The 22,381-nt window shown below is 43.1% G+C and overlaps 1 protein-coding gene across 1 annotated transcript; it reads left to right on the top strand.

Moving 5' to 3' along the window:
- Positions 1 to 11,979: 11,979 nt before the first annotated feature.
- LOC311144297 (regulator of G-protein signaling 7-binding protein A-like) lies at positions 11,980 to 19,395 on the top strand (the record flags this gene model as incomplete). The annotated part of the gene is made up of 6 exons (XM_084180325.1): positions 11,980 to 12,129; positions 13,331 to 13,497; positions 18,384 to 18,514; positions 18,800 to 18,941; positions 19,104 to 19,174; positions 19,304 to 19,395. 6 exons carry the CDS (start codon positions 11,980 to 11,982, stop codon positions 19,393 to 19,395), a joined length of 753 nt encoding a protein of 250 aa, XP_084036451.1.
- Positions 19,396 to 22,381: the final 2,986 nt, after the last annotated feature.

Genomic DNA, 22,381 nt, shown 5'->3' with positions numbered 1-22,381 from the left:
ATGATCTGTACACAGTCTACCTATAATATCATGAAGGCAATGCTTCAAGTTGTATGGAAATAAGCAACAACAAAAACGTACCTGGATTGATTCTAAGTCTTTTTTATGATTGGCAATAGCAATTATTTGTAAGCCGCCTTCACTCTTGCCAGAAGTAGAAATCTGCTCATGCCTTTCTAACGGTTTGTTTCACTGATATGTACAGAAAACTGTTACATACAAGTATTATTTTATTTAAAAAATATATATAATTCTGCGTTTCCTCTACTCCATTTAGAAAATGGGTTGCTCAGCATTGTGGATTCAATTCATTCACTTCTGCTCTAAATGGCTCTCATGGTCATGATGTAATTTCTTCTGTTTATTTCCGGCATCAGAGCACTCCTTGGGTCTGTAGTCATTCCAATTCAAAGTATTCACAGTGGCATTGCTTGAAATCAGCTATTGTGCTGTTAAGAGTATTGTACAATTGATTTGTACAATTCCTGACAGTAATAAAGTCATTATACCGAACCACATGGTTTTCCTGGGTTTCAGAGTCACAGAGTCCCTAAATATAAAGAGGAACGAGGGCTCGACATTAACGCTTGTCCTCTTGTCCGGGACAAGTAACAAAAAATTGTCTGACAAGAATATAGATTGAAGTTGTCCGAATAGACAAGTAAATGTTTTTATATATAACAATATCAAACAATTACGCTGATAAGATTTGGATCAGAGAGGCCAACATTGGAATAATATTCAAATAAATGTTTCATGTACATAAATAAAAAAGCCTACATGTCAAAGTGTAGACGATATGCATATTGGCTAGGGCCTCATGTCCAAATGCCAGAAAATGAAGCCAAACTTTAATGATACATAAATATAGTCTAAAGGCCAGTCATGTTTGACAAAGATAATGAAGGATAATTAACATTAACGTCTAAAGGCTTGATTCTGTCGACATACTCGAGGCACGGTTCCTTCAGATCAAATGGTCACAAGACCAGAGAGTGAAGGACATTGCATGTTGCACACCGCACATCACCCACGTTGAATCTGAGCAGAGGCGGTCAGCATTTTGAAACTATTTAACCATAAACTTGATTATTTTAAACCTGGATGTTTTATGTCATTTTGTTAAGCATGTCTTACCTTGTTTCAAATTAACCTAGCCTAGCCAAAATATGAACACAGAAATGTTGATGCAATTATTTTATTTAGAAACACTTAATATGGTGTTACAGATGTATTTATATTTTTGGACAAGTGATTTGAGCTTTTGGACAAGTATAAAATCTGTCCTACTTGTCCAAAGGACAAGTGGCAAAAAAAGTGAATGTCAAGCCCTGGAGCATGACCAAAAAGTCCCCAAACCGTATAGGCCACACAATACTTCACATTATCATCCGTTACAGCAGCGTTCTTTCAACTGTAGAAACAGGGAATCACTGATTCATTCACCCAACACTGTGATGTTGTCAAGATGTCATTTGCTATGAAGAACATTGGCCTTGCACATTGACTGAGACTATCTCATTTTAAAGGATAACATACAGTCAGGGGTTGTTATAAACACAAAAACAAAGTGGTGGGTTTTTTCAATTAATTTCCTTTTTACTGTAATGTTGTCATGAACACAGGTAGACTATCCCTCTTCCTCCTCCATTCAAATCATGATACATCACCACCATCTATGCTACAAATGGATCATTCAAAAATAAATACATTTTCTGTAATATATTCGTTTTTGATATTCAACTGTATTTACGAAAGAGAAAAAAAATGAGTAATTTTGAGTCATCAATAAATTGTATTTACAACTTCAAGGACTGCTTGCTCCTGGATTCCTTCAACAGTAACACAAATAATGGATTATGTCATCTCATGTTGCTGTCTGAGCGTTCATTGACAGTCCACCTGAGATGTGAAAGACTTGATGTAATGTCCCCTGGCTTACACTGTGACTATGGAGTCCTGGCTGAGGAACAGCCCTGCCCACTGTTAGCCTTCTGTTTCTGATTGGCCCTCAGGGTGGACATGGAATATCCTGCCCACTACTCCGGGCACCACAGCCACTCCCACCTCCTCCCTCCAGATTCTCACTCTTGGATCTCTCAATGGCTGCAGAAACACCATTAATACACGCTCCAGGTTAGCTCTCATTCACAGATGTGATCAGCACAACAATGAAAACCAGCTCTTGCTTGAATAAGAGATTCCTTATCTGAATGAATGAATTAATTAATTAATGAGGCAGCTGTGTTCACCAGACACAGAGGGGCTGCTGGACACCTTGATGAGGCCCATCCTGTGGCCAGACATGCACCTCTTCATGCCCAGACTCAAAGTGGTTGATGAGGATGGTCGACAGGATCTGAGCGTTCTCTATGTCGTTCCTATGAGGACAGCTACTGAACATGGTGTAGCCATCTTTGCCCTGAAGACAAAACAAGAGAGGATAAAAAGGAGAATATTGTCAATGTTTCCTTTGCTCTGAAGCCAACATGGCTGCTTACTATACTGCTGTGAGGAGACAGTTTTACCTGTCCACTTAATAACAATGCATCCTCCGCCGCTAACTAATGGATGACTTTACTTGTTCTATATAACGTAGAGAAAGTGTACAATGCTATTGCAGTGGCTGTGGCTGTGTGCTAATATGAACCTGAAGACTATACCCTACCTTTGTTAAGAATTATTTCATGGCCACTGCATACTTTCTGTCTCTATCTAGACTCTTGCCTTGAACCTTCACTGTCTTAGCGATGACTCTGTGGCCAGGTTTTTCATTGGGATCAAAGCCAATCTGGATCCCTGAAACCTGGGGAAATCTGAAAAATGCACCTTGTGTCAAAAACCGTTCTGATTGCTTTCATGTGAGAACAAAGAAGTAACTACAATAAAACCAGTTCACTCATAATGTGGTTTTGGTGCCTTTTCAATGTGTTCCAGTGCGGTACCTTCCATCTAAATCAGGTTCTCGTAGAGCTGCTGCCCCGTAGCCTCCACCACCAGCACTGGGTCTTTTAGGGGCAGGATCTGCAGCAGGTCATGCATGGTCATGGGATCCGCTGGGTGCAAGCAGTCAGAACGCAGAGTACCTATACAGGGACAGAGTCATGGTTCAACAGACAGACCTGGGTGCCAAAAGTTTTCAGAATTGAACAACTCTGCAGTATTTTTTTTAAAAATTCTGAAATCAAATATGGAGGTAATATTTCATAAATAAACCTCAACTATGCTTATGACTGAAACAAAAAATAAATGGAAGGTGTAATAACCTGAGTTTAAAATCGTTACCTTAGCATGAGTGGCCTCCAGCATGGCGTTGGTGATCAGATTACTCAGGTTGCACTCTGCTCGTCTCACGGTGGAGCAGCGTCCATCCAGGGTCACGCCTGTGTGGCACAGGACCTCTCCAAGCATATGCTGAGACAGAGTGGCATAAATTCGTAAAACATCATCTTAGTGGCATCTGGGCTGGCTAATAACACAGACACACACTAGACTACTGTAAGCTAATCAAGCTGCAACGACTGATACTCACCTGCATATTATCAGCGTATCCTTTCATAATCTGTTTGATTTCCGCATCTTCCTCAAGGTCTCTCATTGTAGCTTTCTTTTCACAGGTGTACTTGAACATCCCATCCTGGCGACATTGACATTGACATTGGCGCCGGAGAAGATGGCTGCCGTTTTACAGCCCTCTAACCAATTGTACTATTATGTGTGTTTTTCCGCGTTATTTGTAATTTATTTTGTACATAATGTTTCTGCCATCGTCTCTTATAACCAAAAAGAGCTTCTGGATATCAGGACAGCGATTACTCACCTCGTATTGGACAAATAATTTTTCTTCAATGAGGCGGCCGCGAAGAATATCCTACAGACACCCGACAAGGCCCAAATCACTGTCATTCGCATGAGGAAGAGACAGAGATATCGTGGACGTAGGTCGGGGTGCCTTGTAAGGATCTGACGGCGAGCAAGTAAACTGCCGCTCCCATCAATCCTATTAGCCAATCTTCAATCATTGGAAAATAAATTGGATGACCTAAGATTACGGTTATCCTACCAACGGGACATTAAAAACTGTAAGATCTTATGTTTCACCGAGTCGTCGCTGAACGACGACATGGATAACATACAGCTAGCGGGCTATACGCTACATCGGCAGGATAGAACGGCTGACTCCGGTAAGACAAGGGGTGGCGGTCTGTGTATATTTGTAAACAACAGCTGGTGCACAAAATCAAATACTAAGGAAGTCTCGAGGTTTTGCTCGACTGAGGTAGAGTATCTTATGATAAGCTGTAGACCACACTATTTACCAAGAGAGTTTTCATCTATATTTTTCATAGCTGTCTATTTACCACCACAAACCAATGCTGGCATTAAGATTGCACTGAATGAGCTGTATAAGGCCATAAGTCAACAGGAAAACGCTCATCCAGAGGCAGCTCCTAGTGGCCGGGGACTTTAATGCAGGGAAACTTAAATCCGTTCTACCTCATTTCTACCATCATGTTAAATGTGCAACCAGAGGAAAAAAAAAACTCTAGACCACCTTTACTCCACACACAGAGACGCATACAAAGCTCTCCCTTGCCCTCCATTTGGCAAATCTGACCATAACTCTATCCTCCTGATTCCTGCTTATAAGCAAAAACTAAAGCAGGAAGCACCAGTGACTCGGTTAATAAAAAAGTGGTCAGATGACGCAGATGCTAAGCTACAGGCCTGTTTTGCTAGCACAGACTGGAACATGTTCCGGGATTCTTCAGATAGCATTGAGGAGTACACCACATCAGTCACTGGCTTCATCAATAAGTGCATCGATGATGTCGTCCCCATAGTGACCGTACGTACAGTGGGGAAAAAAAGTATTTAGTCAGCCACCAATTGTGCAAGTTCTCCCACTTAAAAATATGAGAGAGGCCTGTAATATTCATCATAGGTGCATGTCAACTATGACAGACTAATTGAGAATGTATTTCTCCAGAAAATCACATTGTAGGATTTTTTATGAATTTATTTGCAAATTATGGTGGAAAATAAGTATTTGGTCACCTACAAACAAGCAAGATTTCTGGCTCTCACAGACCTGTAACTTCTTCTTTAAGAGGCTCCTCTGTCCTCCACTCGTTACCTGTATTAATGGCACCTGTTTGAACTTGTTATCAGTATAAAAGACACCTGTCCACAACCTCAAACAGTCACACTCCAAACTCCACTATGGCCAAGACCAAAGAGCTGTCAAAGGACACCAGAAACAAAATTGTAGACCTGCACAAGGCTGGGAAGACTGAATCTGCAATAGGTAAGCAGCTTGGTTTGAATAAATCAACTGTGGGAGCAATTATTAGGAAATGGAAGACATACAAGACCACTGATAATCTCCCTCGATCTGGGGCTCCACGCAAGATCTCACCCCGTGGGGTCAAAATGATCACAAGAACGGTGAGCAAATATCCCAGAACCACACGGGGGGACCTAGTGAATGACCTGCAGAGAGCTGGGACCAAAGTAACAAAGCCTACCATCAGTAACACACTACGCCGCCAGGGACTCAAATCCTGCAGTGCCAGACGTGTCCCCCTGCTTAAGCCAGTACATGTCCAGGCCCGTCTGAAGTTTGCTAGAGTGCATTTGGATGATCCAGAAGAGGATTGGGAGAATGTCATATGGTCAGATGAAACCAAAATATAACTTTTTGGTAAAAACTCAACTCGTCATGTTTGGAGGACAAAGAATGCTGAGTTGCATCCAAAGAACACCATACCTACTGTGAAGCATGGGGGTGGAAACATCATGCTTTGGGGCTGTTTTTCTGCAAAGGGACCAGGACGACTGATCCGTGTAAAGGAAAGAATGAATGGGGCCATGTATCGTGAGATTTTTAGTGAAAACCTCCTTCCATCAGCAAGGGCATTGAACATGAAACGTGGCTGGGTCTTTCAGCATGACAATGATCCCAAACACACCGCCCGGGCAACGAAGGAGTGGCTTCGTAAGAAGCATTTCAAGGTCCTGGAGTGGCCTAGCCAGTCTCCAGATCTCAACCCCATAGAAAATCTTTGGAGGGAGTTGAAAGTCCGTGTTGCCAAGAGACAGCCCCAAAACATCACTGCTCTAGAGGAGATCTGCATGGAGGAATGGCCAAAAAATACCAGCAACAGTGTGTGAAAACATTGTGAAGACTTACAGAAAACGGTTGACCTGTGTCATTGCCAACAAAGGGTATATAACAAAGTATTGAGAAACATTTTTTATTGACCAAATACTTATTTTCCACCATAATTTGCAAATAAATTCATAAAAAATCCTACAATTCATTTTGTCTGTCATAGTTGACGTGTACCTATGATGAAAATTACAGGCCTCTCTCATCTTTTTAAGTGGGAGAACTTGCACAATTGGTGGCTGACTAAATACTTTTTTTCCCCACTGTACATACCCCAACCAGAAGCCATGGATTACAGGAAACATCCGCACTGAGCTAAAGGGTAGAGCTGCCGCTTTCAAGGAGTGGGACTCTAACCCGGACGCTTATAAGAAATCCCGCTATGCCCTCCGACGAACCATCAAACAGGCAAAGAGTCAATACAGGACTAAGATTGAATCGTACTACACTGGCTCTGACGCTCGTCGGATGTGGCAGGGCTTGAAAACTATTACAGACTACAAAGGGAAGCACAGCCGCAAGCTTCCCAGTTACACAAGCCTAACAGACGAGCTAAACCACGTCTATGCTCGCTTCGAGGCAAGCAACACTGAAGCATGCATGAGAGCACCAGTGATCACGCTCTCTGTTGCCGATGTGAGTAAGACTTTTAAGCAGGTCCAGACGGATTACCAGGACGTGTACTCCGAGCATGTGCTGACCAACTGGCAAGTGTCTTCACTGACATTTTCAACATGTCCCTGACTGAGTCTGTAATACCAACATGTTTCAAGCAGACCACCATAGTCCCCGTGCCCAAGGACACTAAGATAACCTGCCTAAATGACTACCGACCCGTAGCACTGACGTCTGTAGCCATGAAGTGCTTTGAAAGGCTGGTCATGGCTCACATCAACACCATTATCCCAGAAACCCTAGACCCACTCTTATTTGCATACCGCCCCAACAGATCCACAGATGATGCAATCTCTATTGCACTCCACACTGCCCTTTCCCACCTGGAAAAGAGGAACACCTACGTAAGAATGCTATTCATTTAGTACAGCTCAGCATTCAACACCATAGTGCCCTCAAAGCTCATCACTAAGCTAAGGATCCTGGGACTAAACACCTCCCTCTGCAACTGGATCCTGGACTTCCTGACGGGCCGCCCCCAGGTGGTAAGGGTAAGTAACAACACATCTGCCACACTGATCCTCAACACGGGGGCCCCTCAGGGGTGCGTGCTCAGTCCCCTCCTGTACTCCCTGTTCACCCATGACTGCATGGCCAGTCATGGGTGACTCCAACACCATCATTAAGTTTGCCGACGACACAACAGTGGTAGGCCTGATCACCGACAACGATGAGACAGCCTATAGGGAGGAGGTCAGAGACCTGGCTGTGTGGTGCCAGGATAACAACCTCTCCCTCAACGTTACCAAGACAAATGAGATGATTGTGGACTACAGGAAAAAAAAGAGGACTGAGCACGCCCCCATTCTCATCGACGGGGCTGTAGTGGAACAGGTTGAGAGCGTCAAGTTCCTTGGTGTCCACATCACCAACGAACTATCATGGTCCAAACACACCAAGACAGTCGTGAAGAGGGCACGACAAAGCCTATTCCTCCTCAGGAGACTGAAAAGATTTGGCACGGGTCCTCAGATCCTCAAAAAATTATACAGCTGCACCATCGAGAGCATCCTGACTGGTTGCATCACCGCCTGGTATGGCAACTGCTTGGCCTCCGACCGCAAGGCACTACAGAGGGTAGTGCGTACAGCCCAGTACATCACTGGGGCCAAGCTTCCTGCCATCCAGGACCTCTATACCAGGCGGTGTCAGAGGAAGGCCCTCAAAATTGTCAAAGACTCCAGCCACCCTAGTCATAGACTGTTCTCTCTGCTACCGCACGGCAAGCGGTACCGGAGTGCCAAGTCTAGGTCCAAAAGACTTCTCAACAGCTTCTACCCCCAAGCCATAAGACTCCTGAACAGCTAATCATGGCTACCCGGACTATTTGCACTGCCCCCCCCCACCCCATCATTTTACGCTGCTGCTGCTCTGTTAATTATTTATGCATAGTCACTTTAACTATACCCACATGTACATATTACTACAACTACCTCAACTAGCCTCTGACTCTAGACTCTGCACCGGTACCCCCCTGTATATATAGCCTCCCTACTGTTATTTTATTTTACTTCTGCTCTTTTTTTCTCAACACTTTTTTGTTGTTGTTTTATTTTACTTTTTTATTAAAAATAAATGCACTGTTGGTTAAGGGCTGTAAGTAAGCATTTCACTGTAATGTCTGCACTTGTGGTATTCGGCGCATGTGGCCAATATAATTTTATTTTATTTTATTTTATTTTATTTTGGTCCTTCACAACATCAATCTTTGACAGGTACCTGAACTCTGAGCCGCTCTTTACGATCAGAATCCCATTGACCTCCAGAACCCTGAACCTACGGACTCCGATGCTAACCTGATCTCATTTTGTCACCTCGTGTGTGAGTGCGATGACCAGGTCAGCCCCTTTGTCCCTCAGCTCAGCAGACATGCGATCAGCTGTCTCCACATAGTCTATGTAGTGGATGTTATTCTTGTCCACAGTGCCCAGGGTATCCAGCCAATCCTCCTCTTCCAGGCCCATGACACCGATCTTCAGGCCGTTCCACTCCAGGATGCTGCTGACCATGCCATGGCCCAGCGTTTCATGGGTGAACCTTTGAGTGAACAATTTTATTTTTTATTTGTTCACATTGAAATAATACACTAGAAACAAAACAACATAGAACAAAAGTACTGTTGCTTCTCATTTTCCTGTGAACAAATAGTCATTTCGGTACAACAGAAGATTTATTGAAAATGTAGAAGTATAGTGCTCTGAACTGTGTTAATCCACCGTCATATAGTATTGCACGGTGAAACTGACCTGTAGTACACATTGCTGAGGAACCATGGGAAGGTCATATTTGTTGTCTGCTCTTCCAAGAGGTCCAAGCCAAAGTCAAACTCATGATTGCCTTAGAAGACAATGAAACAACATTTAGTTTCGAGGAATTTCTGTGTGTGTGTGTGTGTGTGTGTGTGTGTGTGTGTGCCTGTGTGTGAGAGAAAGATAGAGAGAGAGAGAAAGAGAAAGAGAAAGAGAGAGTTCCCTATGTGTATTGCACTTGGATAAATGGATGTTCTCTGGATTATTTGTGTGTATACAATGAAATAGTAATGCATGGTTGGAGAGACGTACTTACGATACACCACACATTGGACTCCTAATTTATTTAGAACATCCATCATATGCTTTCCCTTGGTGACTGTCCTTAGCAAAGAAGGGCTCAAACAGTCACCACTGAAAACCTACCAAAGGATTCAGCGACTGGAATACTTTTAGAGCAGTGGCAAACCTGGGGGGAGAAAACCATAGCGACATTGCGTTTTGTGAAATTGTGATGTATCCTATACAAAGGCTAGTTAGATTGCCCAAAGCTAGACAAAGTGAAGTTTCAACAAGGCAACTGACGTTAAAGTTAATGTTAAGCCTACATTTCCTTTCGAGACTCGCTAACTAACGTTAGCCAACTAGGATTAGCTAACCTTTACCTTGCAGCACCGCCAACGGGTTCTTCTGGTCTTGCTTCTATTTCGTACACATCATTGAAGTGTAAAATAGTGAGAACTACTTCTGGATTGTTACAAGTCACATTTGTTTCCAAACTTGAGAGATATTCATCCATGTTTTATTAGGCTACTGATTGTTGCAGAACTTGCTGTCTTTTGCCTTTTTGCGCAGATGACACAGTAAAGCGAACTCGAACATATCTCCTTGGAGATAAACGGTCTCGCACCCTGAAGAGGAGAACACGAACGCAATGAACAACTAACCTAAGGCATTTCTACCGTTTGGTTAATTACTGCAGCGGGCTAAATCAGGGTCACACAGAGTAATTCTTGGTAGTCTTAAACAAATCTACTTTGAAACAAAAGTATACACCTCACATACATGGTTAAGGGCTTTAATAAAGTTGAAATGTGTTCAATTTTGAGTTTGCATCCCAATATTACACTTGATATACATCACAGAAGACTGAAATATAACAAAACTGTTTGACATAGAAACACCGGATTTCGAAGTAATTTTTTTAATTCTTTATTAGTTATGAAATTATTAAATATAATGTCTCTCTCTACCGCACCTGCTGTCTCGACCTCTGAATGCTCGGCTATGAAAAGCCAACTGACATTTACTCCTGATGTACTGACATGTTGCACCCTCTACAACCACTGTGATTATTATTTGACCCTGCTGGTCATCTATGAACGTTTGAACACCTTGAAGAACAATCTGGCCTTAAATGGCCATGTACTCTTATAATCTCCACCTGGCACAGCCAGAAGAGGACTGGCCACGCCCCAGAGCCTGGTTCCTCTCTAGGTTTCTTCCTAGGTTACTGCCGTTCTAGGGAGTTTTTCCTAGCCACAGTGCTTCTACATCTGCATTGCTGCTGTTTGGGGTTTTAGGCTGGGTTTCTGTATAGCACTTTGTGACATCTGCTGATGTAAAAAGGGCTTTATAAATAAATGTGATTGATTGATTGATTAATAACATTCCACTCATGAGGCCAAAGAGGGCGCTTTTGGTCATTGACTGCAGGAAAGGGCTACAGCAGGCCTAGGTAATCCAATATCACAAAATAGCAAAGGTTTTGGCTACTGCGTGTGGGATTTCAGCACCTGGACAGCTCCAGGTCCACGCGGTATTGCAGCACTGTGGACACTGCAATTTTATCTAATACCTTTGACGACTTTTTGCAAATATAATTAATTGTTTCATAGTGTAACCATTTCCCATGTTAGTGCATTTAATGAGAATTTCACCCGAGCCTCTGGTTTGCTGGGTCCTATTAGTATTCATGTCCTATGAGTGTGCAGTGTTGCCAGCCACGTCAGGCCTGTAGCAACTGCTTGTCTCCTGCCTCACCAAGGCAAGGTTAGATACACTCGGGTGGAGGCACTCGAAGAAAAAGACCTTGGGAACAAATTCAGCATCTCGGCAACCAGGAATTGCTTTCCTCTCTGTTTCTAGTAGGCCTAGTGATGAGACAAGTGTTGTCATTGCCTCAAGTGACATAGCTTTTTTTATTTTGACGTTTGGCAACGTTTGCGTTTCCAAAAGGGAATGTTTGCATAGCTACATTGCCGAAGACCCTCCTCAAGCCGTATTCTCAGTGTTTAATGGATACGCACAATGTATATAAGAAATGGTTGCATTTTGTGAATGCCAGTGACTGCTTTCTACGGACCATCACGGCTGCGGTGCGCGAGGAAGGACGCCTCAGCTAGCTGGACCCCGGGTCGCGTGTGTGTATAGGCTACCGTTACCGTATACCATCAGTTGGACTGCTGGACTGAAGGTGACTCGCGCCCGCTTTGCAGTCGAGGCAATGCGGAGAGAGTCGCGAGCGCTCATCCGGTACTTCTGCGCTCTGAGTGCTGCCTGCAAAAATATATGATTCTTCTCAGACAGTAGAGAGAGAGAGAGAGAGAGAGAGAGAGAGAGAGAGAGAGAGAGAGAGAGAGAGAGAGAGAGAGAGAGAGAGAGAGAGAGAGAGAGAGAGAGAGAGAGAGAGAGAGAGAGCACTAATACATCACAGATAACCTATCTATCCTATCCGTTTTAGGATACAGCCTACTGGAGAGGTTTCGACACGACAAACGAAGGATAGAACAGGATATCGGCGAATAGGTGGTGGTGGAGTTTAAGGGGTTATAGATAAACAACGTTCTGTATTAGAGCTGTTTTATTAGTGGATGTGTATGCATGAGTTCTGCACCGAATGGGCGCAAGAACCGCCCCAGATCCGCCGGGAACATCTTCCAGATCGGCAAGGCTCCCTACCGAGACCCGGAGAGGAGGGAGAGCACGGAGAGCACCCGCAAAGCCCAGCGTGCCGTGGCTGACTGCAGAATGGTGGGTATGGAAGTTGTGACATGTAGCCCACAGTGCGTATTTCCTCTGCAGGAAATGATGCAGCTAGTCGTGTATTCATTCACCCTTTCTTTACTTCTTTCTTTAACTAATTTCATCAATTTGCACTGATGTTGGCTGTTTAAACACCAACAAACTGCAAATCCCTAGGGAAAATGATTTCCATTTGCGCTGCTGTTGTTGAAGAGAAGACAAATTGACCTGCTCATGTTTTTTACCCGTTGTTTGTCACTGATTGCGATAGTAAGAATTACATTTTGGATCATTAAGTGTTGAAAGCCTGGCTGACGGTGATTTGGGATGATCTCCAGTATCGCCCATATTACAGAGTTCTCTAACGGGCTCTGTTTGATGGACGTAGACGGCCACTGATTTGACAGGTGCTGGCAGAAACGTCCATAATATATTCTCTCCCCTCACATACATCAGTAAACGTCACTGAGTCTCAGCACGGGAAGAACAGCAGAACGCGTCTGAGTCTCGAGCTCTGGTAGAACAGAAAAGCGTTGTCCCATCTAAAGGATCCAATGCTCTAATTCAATGCACATAGCCGAACTTAGCATACGGGGTTGTCGTCAATGAGCAATTGATTCGTTTTAAATAGACGTTATAGTTGTCATTTCATATCCTAGGCATATCGTATTGTTTTTAGGCATCAATATTGATTAGCCTATCTTTTGTATCGTGGAGGTTAGAATAGCCTAATACCCCTGTCCAGGGATCAATGCTTTTTTGGAAATGGCAGTCAATTTATTCAAGCTCTAGTGTAGAGAAACGATCGACTCAAAGGTGGTTGCTGTCCTTAGCAGGATGGTGCTGAATTGCTAGGGTAGCCTAGTTCTTGAACTTGCAGTGCCGAAATATTCACTGTCACCAATGTAAAAACCTAAAGCTGCTAAATTGACAGCCTACCTGTGAATATAGGATGACAATTTATCTGATAACCTACAAGTAAATATGTTGTTCTGGCAACTGCTGTCGCAAGTAGGCCAATATTCCAAATGTGTCTGCTTGTGAAATTCTAACAATTCCCGATGAGAAAGCCACATATGTTTGCAATAGCCCGCATTAGTTAAACTATATGGAAGAACATTGCAAGGTCTTGCTGGGGCTCGCGACAGAGGAAACAATATTTGAGGTCCAAATCATCTTAAATCATGTTTATTTCATTTTAATTCCTCAGATTGTGCAGGATTTTAACACGCTTGTGGCGCTGTATCGTGAACTGGTCATCTCCATTGGCGAGATCTCCGTCGACTGCCCGTCGTTACGGGCCGAGATGCACAAGACGCGAACTAAAGGCTGCGAGATGGCGAGAGCTGCACACCAGAGCCTGTCAGTCATTTCAGGGTAAGTAGTGGTCACTGTCCTTGGTGCTGAAAGACAGCATTGGGGCTGTTTCACAGACATGGGCCAAAGGCTTCTACAAAGACCTCTGCTTGGAAATGTAACTTAGGTTTCAGCCTCTGCTTTCAGTCTAGAGTGGCCTGTGTGAGCTTTGATCTTTTGGTCTTTTGGTCTGTACAGGGTTGTAATTTGCATGTCTTTTACTGTCTTCTTATGAAGGATGAAGGAAATAAAAGAGATAAAGTGACTTGATAGGCTACAGAGGAGAGAGAGTGAGAGAGAGAGAGAGAGCGAGAGAGAGAGAGAGAGAGAGAGGGGAGAGAGAGAGTGAGAGAGAGAGAGAGAGAAAGAGAGAGAGAGAGAGGGTAGAGAGAGAGAGGGGAGAGAGAGAGAGAGAGAGAGAGAGGGAGAGAGAGAGAGAGAGGGAGATAGAGAGAGGGAGGGGAGAGAGAGATAGAGAGAGAGAGAGAGAGAGAGAGAGGGAGGGGAGAGAGAGAGAGCGAGAGAGAGAGAGGAAGGGGAGAGAGAGAGAGAGAGAGAGAGAGAGAGAGAGAGAGAGAGAGAGAGAGAGAGAGAGAAAAAGAGAGAGAGAGACTGGTGAGAGCATTTGAGATCATGCACTTCTACAGTTTAGTGGGCTATCCTAGTCTGAGTGTGATATTGACCTGCTATACTTAATCCTGCTGCTTGGGAGTTGGACAGTTGGCTACATTATTGCAGAAGAGTTCCACTGAGCTTGGAGTTGATTCAGACACTAATGGAAGTTGGTCTGTGGATCTTGGGGCCATGCCAGACCAAGGATATTTTTTCAGAGAAGGCAGTATTACCTCTTTGGAGGATTTAGCTTTCATTTTTCTTTGTACGCCTGCTGAAACAACATGACTTGTTACCATTACAGGTTGTTGACCAGCTTTTCAGATCTTTTCAGTACCAATTATATAGTTCCTACTTCTCTTATACATAGATCTCTGTGGAAAGTATCTAGTCTTCCTACAGATGTAGGATCTTAATTTGATTTTGATCACCCTGTCGCAGTGGAACTTTCCTGCAATGCAGGAAATGTAAAAAAAAAAAAAATGGTTTAAAAAGGCTTCTGAAGTTTGTAATTTCAACTTTGAAATTTCAGACTTCATTTTCCCATACGAAAAATGTACTGTATCAACCCCAGCAATATTTTTCCATTAATTATAATCCACATAATAATTCAAATTTCCTGTTGCTGCAGGATTATTTTCCAGCTGTAGTAAACTGGATCCCAAACTACAACCCTAGTCTTACCATTGTCTGTCTGTCTGTCTGAGTGATGCCGGACCTCTCCAATGTGCCAGAGGAAATCAGATTAGTACTTTTGCCAGCTAGCAGCACTCTGACAGGAAACACAATGCTGATTGAGAGAGAGCAATGTTGCTTTTTGTGAGAAATGTAAGAAGCATTAAGTGCATGAAAAATCCAATTAACACACAAAAACATTATCTCAGCAGTTACAGATTAGTCTGGGTACCAGTTTGTTTGTGCCATCATGCTACTCCTTGCCACTCCTTTTCATGCTAAGGAGTGGTAAGGAGTGGAATGATGGCACAAACAGATCTGGGACCATGCTAGTAACAGAGAGGAATAGAAGGCTTTTGGAACAAAAAGTCAGTTTGATTGGAAAAGTCTCATGTGAAAAATACTTAAAGGTCCAATGCAGCCGTTTTTATCTCAATATCAAATCATTTCTGTGTAACAATTCAGTACCTTACTGTAATCGTTTTCCATTACGTACGTACATACCCCAACCAGAAGCCATGAATTACAGGAAACATCCGCACTGAGCTAAAGGGTAGAGCTGCCGCTTTCAAGGAACGGGACTCTAACCCGGACGCTTATAAGAAATCCCGCTATGCCCTCCGACGAACCATCAAACAGGCAAAGAGTCAATACAGGACTAAGATTGAATCGTACTACACTGGCTCTGACGCTCGTCGGATGTGGCAGGGCTTGAAAACTATTACAGACTACAAAGGGAAGCACAGCCGCGAGATGCCCAGTGACACAAGCCTACCAGACGAGCTAAACCACTTCTATGCTCGCTTCGAGGCAAGCAACACTGAAGCATGCATGAGAGCACCAGCTGTTCCGGATGACTATCTGATCACGCTCTCCATAGCCGATGTGAGTAAGACTTTTAAGCAGGTCAACATTCACAAGGCCGCAGGGCCAGACGGATTACCAGGACGTGTACTCCGTGCATGTGCTGACCAACTGGCAAGTGTCTTCACTGACATTTTCAATGTCCCTGACTGAGTCTGTAATACCAACATGTTTCAAGCAGACCACCATAATCCCCGTGCCCAAGGACTCTAAGATAACCTGCCTAAATGACTACCGACCCGTAGCACTGACGTCTGTAGCCATGAAGTGCTTTGAAAGGCTGGTCATGGCTCACATCAACAGCATTATCCCAGAAACCCTAGACCCACTCCAATTTGCATACCGCCCCAACAGATCCACAGATGATGCAATCTCTATTGCACTCCACACTGCCCTTTCCCACCTGGACAAGAGGAACACCTACGTGAGAATGCTATTCATTGACTACAGCTCAGCATTCAACACCATAGTGCCCTCTAAGCTCATCACTAAGCTAAGGATCCTGGGACTAAACACCTCCCTCTGCAACTGGATCCTGGACTTCCTGACGGGCCGCCCCCAGGTGGTAAGGGTAGTTAACAACACATCTGCCACACTGATCCTCAACACGGGGGCCCCTCAGGGGTGCGTGCTCAGTCCCCTCCTGTACTCTCTGTTCACCCATGACTGCATGGCCAGGCACGACTCCAACACCATCATTAAGTTTGCCGACGACACAACAGTGGTAGGCCTGATCACCGACAACGATGATACAGCCTATAGGGAGGAGGTCAGAGACCTGGCCGTGTGGTGCCAGGACAACAACCTCTCCCTCAACGTGACCAAGACAAAGGAGATGATTGTGGACTACAGGAAAAAAAAGAGGACTGAGCACGCCCCCATTCTCATCGACGGGGCTGTAGTGGAACAGGTTGAGAGCTTCAAGTTCCTTGGTGTCCACATCACCAACGAACTATCATGGTCCAAACACACCAAGACAGTCGTGAAGAGGACACGACAAAGCCTATTCCCCCTCAGGAGACTGAAAAGATTTGGCATGGGTCCTCAGATCCTCAAAAAATTCTACAGCTGCACCATCGAGAGCATCCTGACTGGTTGCATCACCGCCTGGTATGGCAACTGCTTGGCCTCCGACCGCAAGGCACTACAGAGGGTACATCAATGGGGCCAAGCTTCCTGCCATCCAGGACCTCTATACCAGGCAGTGTCAGAGGAAGGCCCTCAAAATTGTCAAAGACTCCAGCCACCCTAGTCATAGACTGTTCTCTCTGCTACCGCACGGCAAGCGGTACCGGAGTGCCAAGTCTAAGTCCAAAAGACTTCTCAACAGCTTCTACCCCCAAGCCATAAGACTCCTGAACAGCTAATCATGGCTACCCGGACTATTTGCACTGCCCCCCCACCCCATCCTTTTTACGCTGCTGCTACTCTGTTAATTATTTATGCATAGTCACTTTAACTCTACCCACATGTACATATTACTTCAACTACCTCAACTAGCCGGTGCTCCCGCACATTGACTCTGCACCGGTACCCCCCTGTATATATAGCCTCCCTACTGTTATTTTATTTTACTTCTGCTCTTTTTTTCTCAACACTTTTTTTGTTTTTTGTTTTATTTTTACTTTCTTTGTTAAAAATAAATGCACTGTTGGTTAAAGGCTGTAAGTAAGCATTTCACTGTAATGTCTGCACCTGTTGTATTCGGCGCATGTGACCAATAAAATTTGATTTGATTTGATTTGATTACAATTGTCAAAAATAAACAAAAATAGCTTTTTAGGCAAAAAAAAATTCTGAACCAAGAGTTTGCTAGGACTATCTGGGAGTGGTCTGAGTGCGGTGGGGAAGGATACCAAAGTGGGGGAGGGGCCTAATGGATGAGAGAATATTGGCAGAGAGGTTTGGAACTCTCTTTGTTATTGGTCTATTACAATTAATACCGCCTGGAGATGTCATCAGGTAAGCCAAATCTTCACCCATGCAAAACCTGCTGATTAGAAGGTCCTGAGTAGATTGTATTTTTAACCAGCAACTATCAGGAAATAAGAGTGATCAACATTTTCCACACTTTTACAGTGTTATTTTCATCAGCTGTTGTACAATATGATACAAAATACAGGAACAACATAATTTTGACAGCGATGGGCCTTTAAAGCCTAAAAATAATTAAATAAGTGCTAAAGCTAAAAGCACATACTAAACTTGTGTTCCAAGAATGTGCAAAGTCATTTGTTTATTATGTTCTCTGTCTGTCCCCACATTACTTACATTACTTACTTACTTACTTAATTCCTATGTGGAACATAAGCCTTCCAAGAAAAAGAACCATGTCCCCACATTTCCCGATTTTGAATCTTCATGTACAAAATGGACTGATGTGAAGAGGTGGAAATACTCTCTCTGTTCCCTCAGGTCTGACTTTTTGGCTGAACCTTAGGAACTCAACATGGCTTCCAAGACGCTGCTGTTGTTGTTGTTTTACTGTCACCTTATTCAAATCTTTAAAATGTATTTACCGCTCAAAATTGATAGGGCATATGTGCATTGTTGATGTGAAATGTGTAATGTATTGTTGTGTTGGTGTGGTGACTTGTTTGGATTATGGTGTATCGTTTTTAAAAATTGTGTAGGACTTTTATGTACATCCTTGTGGTAAAGGAACATTGTGGATGTAAAGCAAGGTTCTGTGCAAGCAGACAGTAGAGTATTATGTCATCTTTGCTTTGACTGGCATTTTTGTGTTGGCCCCACAGGCCTGAGGATGGAGAGATCCACCCAGAGATCTGCAGGCTCTTCATCCAGCTGCAGTGCTGTCTGGAGATGTACATCACAGAGATGCTCAAGTCTGTCTGTCTGCTGGGATCCCTGCAGCTCCACAGGAAAGGTAGGGAATGCTTGACATAAAATGACATAGCAATATTATAACCTGACATAGAGCCTATATATCACTCTTATAGCCAGAGACATGTAGCCTGATGGGATCCAAAATAATCCTAACTGAGCTATTTTGAGCTACAATTCACAGTTTACTGTGTAAAACATGTAATTACTATTACATTAGTATTATTAATAGTGTGTGTGTGTGTGTGTGTGTGTGTGTGTGTGTGTGTGTGTGTGTGTGTGTGTGTGTGTGTGTGTGTGTGTGTACGTACGTACGTGTGTGTTCCAGGGAAGGATTGCTGTGGGCCTCCCAGGATTGACAGTAAGGTGGATGAGAGCTCAGACATCCCCATTCTAGAAGACACCTCCTCCCCCATGGACTGTCATCAGCTCTGCTGGCTGGTCGCCACAGACATAGACAATACTGAGAGGTGGGCCCACTGTGTGTGTGTGTGTGTGTGTTTGTGTGTGTGTGTGTGTGCGCACGCGTGTGTCTGTGCGCGTGTGTTATTAACATAATTCTGGGCGCATTAGCAAAACACACATGAACACTATGTGATTTTTTTTTTACAAATGTGAATATGATTTCATAGGGACATGAGAGAGATGAAGAACCTTCTCAGCAAACTCAGGGAGACGATGCCTTTACCACTGAAGAACCAAGGTAGGGCCTCCACTGGAGCGCTCAAATGGTTTCTATGCTTGGATCTTATGTGAGGTAGATACACAGTTAAAATGACTTTGAGATGAGTTTGAACTTGTAATGGGCTTATCTGTGTTTGTACGTACCCAGATGACAGCAGCTTGCTGAACCTGACTCCCTACCTACTGGTCCGACAGAGGAAGAGGCGGTTCTTTGGGCTCTGTTGCCTGGTAACCAGCTAAGGGGCCTGCCCTCCTGGGTTGAAGGCAGGAACGGTAACGCTTTAGTTGAAGTGTTGTTCATGGCACATCCATAGAAGTGTCCTAAAGCACATCATAATTAAAGTGTCATAAGACATGTCAAAAAATGACAAACATTTCATAAAAGCTTTGTCAACTGGAATGACATACAGTATTTGCATGTCATGACCAATATATTTATTTGCATTATGACATAGTCAAGATATTGACATTTATCATAACAATGCCACATAACAGAAAGAGCATAGTATGACATGTTTTGGAATGTGTTGAGACACTTTACGATGATCTTATGACACTGTTATGGATGTGTCATGGACAACACTTCACGTAAAGTGTTACTGCGGCAACAAATACACCATTAACCACAATCCTTTACCACTTGTGTCTCCCACCAATCTATTACTGCCATTTCCAATATCCAATACAGTTCTCTCTTTTGTTGAAAAGGCTACCCCATTTTATAATTTTATTTTGTAATACAAAGATAAATTGTAATTGCAATGTAATGAAACCAATAGTCAAAACATATATTTTAAATGTATTGCAACTGCTTTTCCTTTTGTTTGGTAAATGGAGTCCAACCTTTTGGTTTGTCAGAGGTTTTCGGGAGAGAGAGACCATTTGAAACAATGTCAACATTTCGTTTCTTCCATAAAGCTGAATTGATGAATTAATGAATTGTGTGTAGGACACAATATGATCTTTAACTTTGTGTCAAAAACAATGTTTCCATGTACGACACTTGCCATGTGTGGCAATACTTTTTGAATTTGACCTGTTATTGAAGTACGACACTTGCAGTAAACAGATATGCCATTTTAGGGCTCCATTCAATCTGTATCGCTGAAGCGTTACAGATTGCTTGATAAAAATGTAAAGGTAATTTCCGATTGAGCTGACATATGCAGCATTTACTGTGAATGCAGTCTCCACTAACATTGCCTTTGGTTTTTCAATCACGCTGTAAAGCTAAACTTCCGCGATGCACATTGAATAAAGCCCTTCATTTGATCACTCTGTTGTCACAGAGAACGTTCCTTCTCTGCAGGAAAAGCAAACTGGTAGTGTATTCAAGTTTTTAAAAGTATTCTAAAGTTTGTAATTTCCAGTTTAAAATGTCAGACTTGATTTACCCTAATGTAAAATGTATCAACCCCTACAAAAAAATGTCCAGTAATTATAATCCACATAATAATTCACATATCCTGTTGCTGCAGGATTATTTTCCTGCTGTGAAAAACTGGTCAAATTAACATAGCAGATCTGTATATGGACACACTACTAGATAAAAGGTATAGAGCTATGTTTTTCCAGAACAGAGAAGGTCTGTGCACTACGTCTGTTGTGTGTTTCGCTCTCTGTTTTCCATTTCTAGCTGACCCTGTACTTCCTGTACTGACCTTTATTTAGTCTTCCATGAACCAAACACCTGTACCCAACTTTTACTTTCCATCTTCAAGGAGGAATATACTATACAATACAAAAAAAATAGGAACTTCTTTGCACATACAATATATATCTATAAATTAAGACGTTGGACTTGTATATACAAATGCTCTCTAATCGATGAGCTCTGGAAAATCTTCCAAGTTGGGATAGATTGGTGAAGTCTTGGTTGGCATAAGCAGTTGGCATCTCCCTTTGTAATGCACAGTCTGGGCGGGTATTGGGGACTCAGCACGGGTCTTGCTTATTAGTAATAGTGATATATGTGTAGGGCATGGAGAAGGTACAGTACTGTAGTCAAAGCCAAAATAAAAAGCTATATGTCATTTTACATTGTTAATAAACTTTTTTATTTAAACCGACTGATCTGTTTTTTTAGTCACTGTCTTAATTCTCTATAGGCCCTATTTAGACATCAGATAAGTTGACTTAACATGGTTAAATAAAAAAACTTAAGTTAAGTCCACTTATCCTAAGTCTGAATCGGGCCCTATAAGAAGAATTTATGAAACACCTTCACAACTATTTTTTGTAGACAGCATTCCTACAGTGAGTAGTAATAGTACTATTCTTAAATGATACTACAATGATCAACTAGCTCAAATCAATTGATAGGAATGCTTCATTTCAATAAGCTTTCAGACACATTGGAGCCAGTTTTTGTAGTCTAGTTCCATGTGTCAATGAGATGTTTTAAGATCGTTGTATTGTTTCCCTGTTGCCTACAGCATTGTTCCAACGACTGCATGCACCAATTCCCCAAATGGTACCGAAGCCCAAATTCCTGTAAGTTAGTGTTGTATCCACTGGGTGGAGACAGACTCATACAGTTAATTATCAGCAAGATCATTCTCGTCCATATTCAAAGGCTCAGTTTAGATTTAGCCAGCAGATGTGAAGATGCAATGTAATGTCATGTTGACATCTAGAGATGATCAATTTGAATAACAATTCAATGGATGTTATGAGAAAGAGTGCAAGTGGAGAGATGATGCAAGCCACAACCACCCACACACACATGCACACACCCACACACACACCCACCCACACACACACGCATGCCCCCACACACACGCACACACGCATCCACACACACGCACACACGCATCCACACACACACACACACACACGCACGCATCCACACACACACGCAAAGTTCTGAGTGAGAAAAAGAGCTGCCTGAGGTCAGCACAGCCAAGCCCCCTGAGAAGGACCAGCTGGCTTTGTGAATTACAGGACAAAAATACACGGTATTTGGGGAAAAATATGGGACATCCAGTTCAAATTACACACTGGCTAGCCTATTGGGGATACCCTCATTTATCTACTACATAAATTAAAAGACTATTGTCATTGAACGGTTTTTCCTCTATTCTGCATTTACAAACCTGCACCCAATGACAAACCTGCACCCAATGACAAACCTGCACCCAATGAGTTTTGTATCCTTTAGTATGCAATTCCTCCATTGGCCATGCCAGTCTTGCAGTATAGAGCCATTTTTTGTTTACACGCAAAC

The sequence above is a fragment of the Coregonus lavaretus genome (genome assembly GCF_964263955.1).
Source record: "Coregonus lavaretus genome assembly, chromosome: 17".
In the NCBI taxonomy this organism is placed as follows: Eukaryota; Metazoa; Chordata; class Actinopteri; order Salmoniformes; family Salmonidae; genus Coregonus; species Coregonus lavaretus.
Note: the sequence above shows the minus strand (reverse complement) of the source record. Positions and strands in the feature narration are given on the sequence as shown.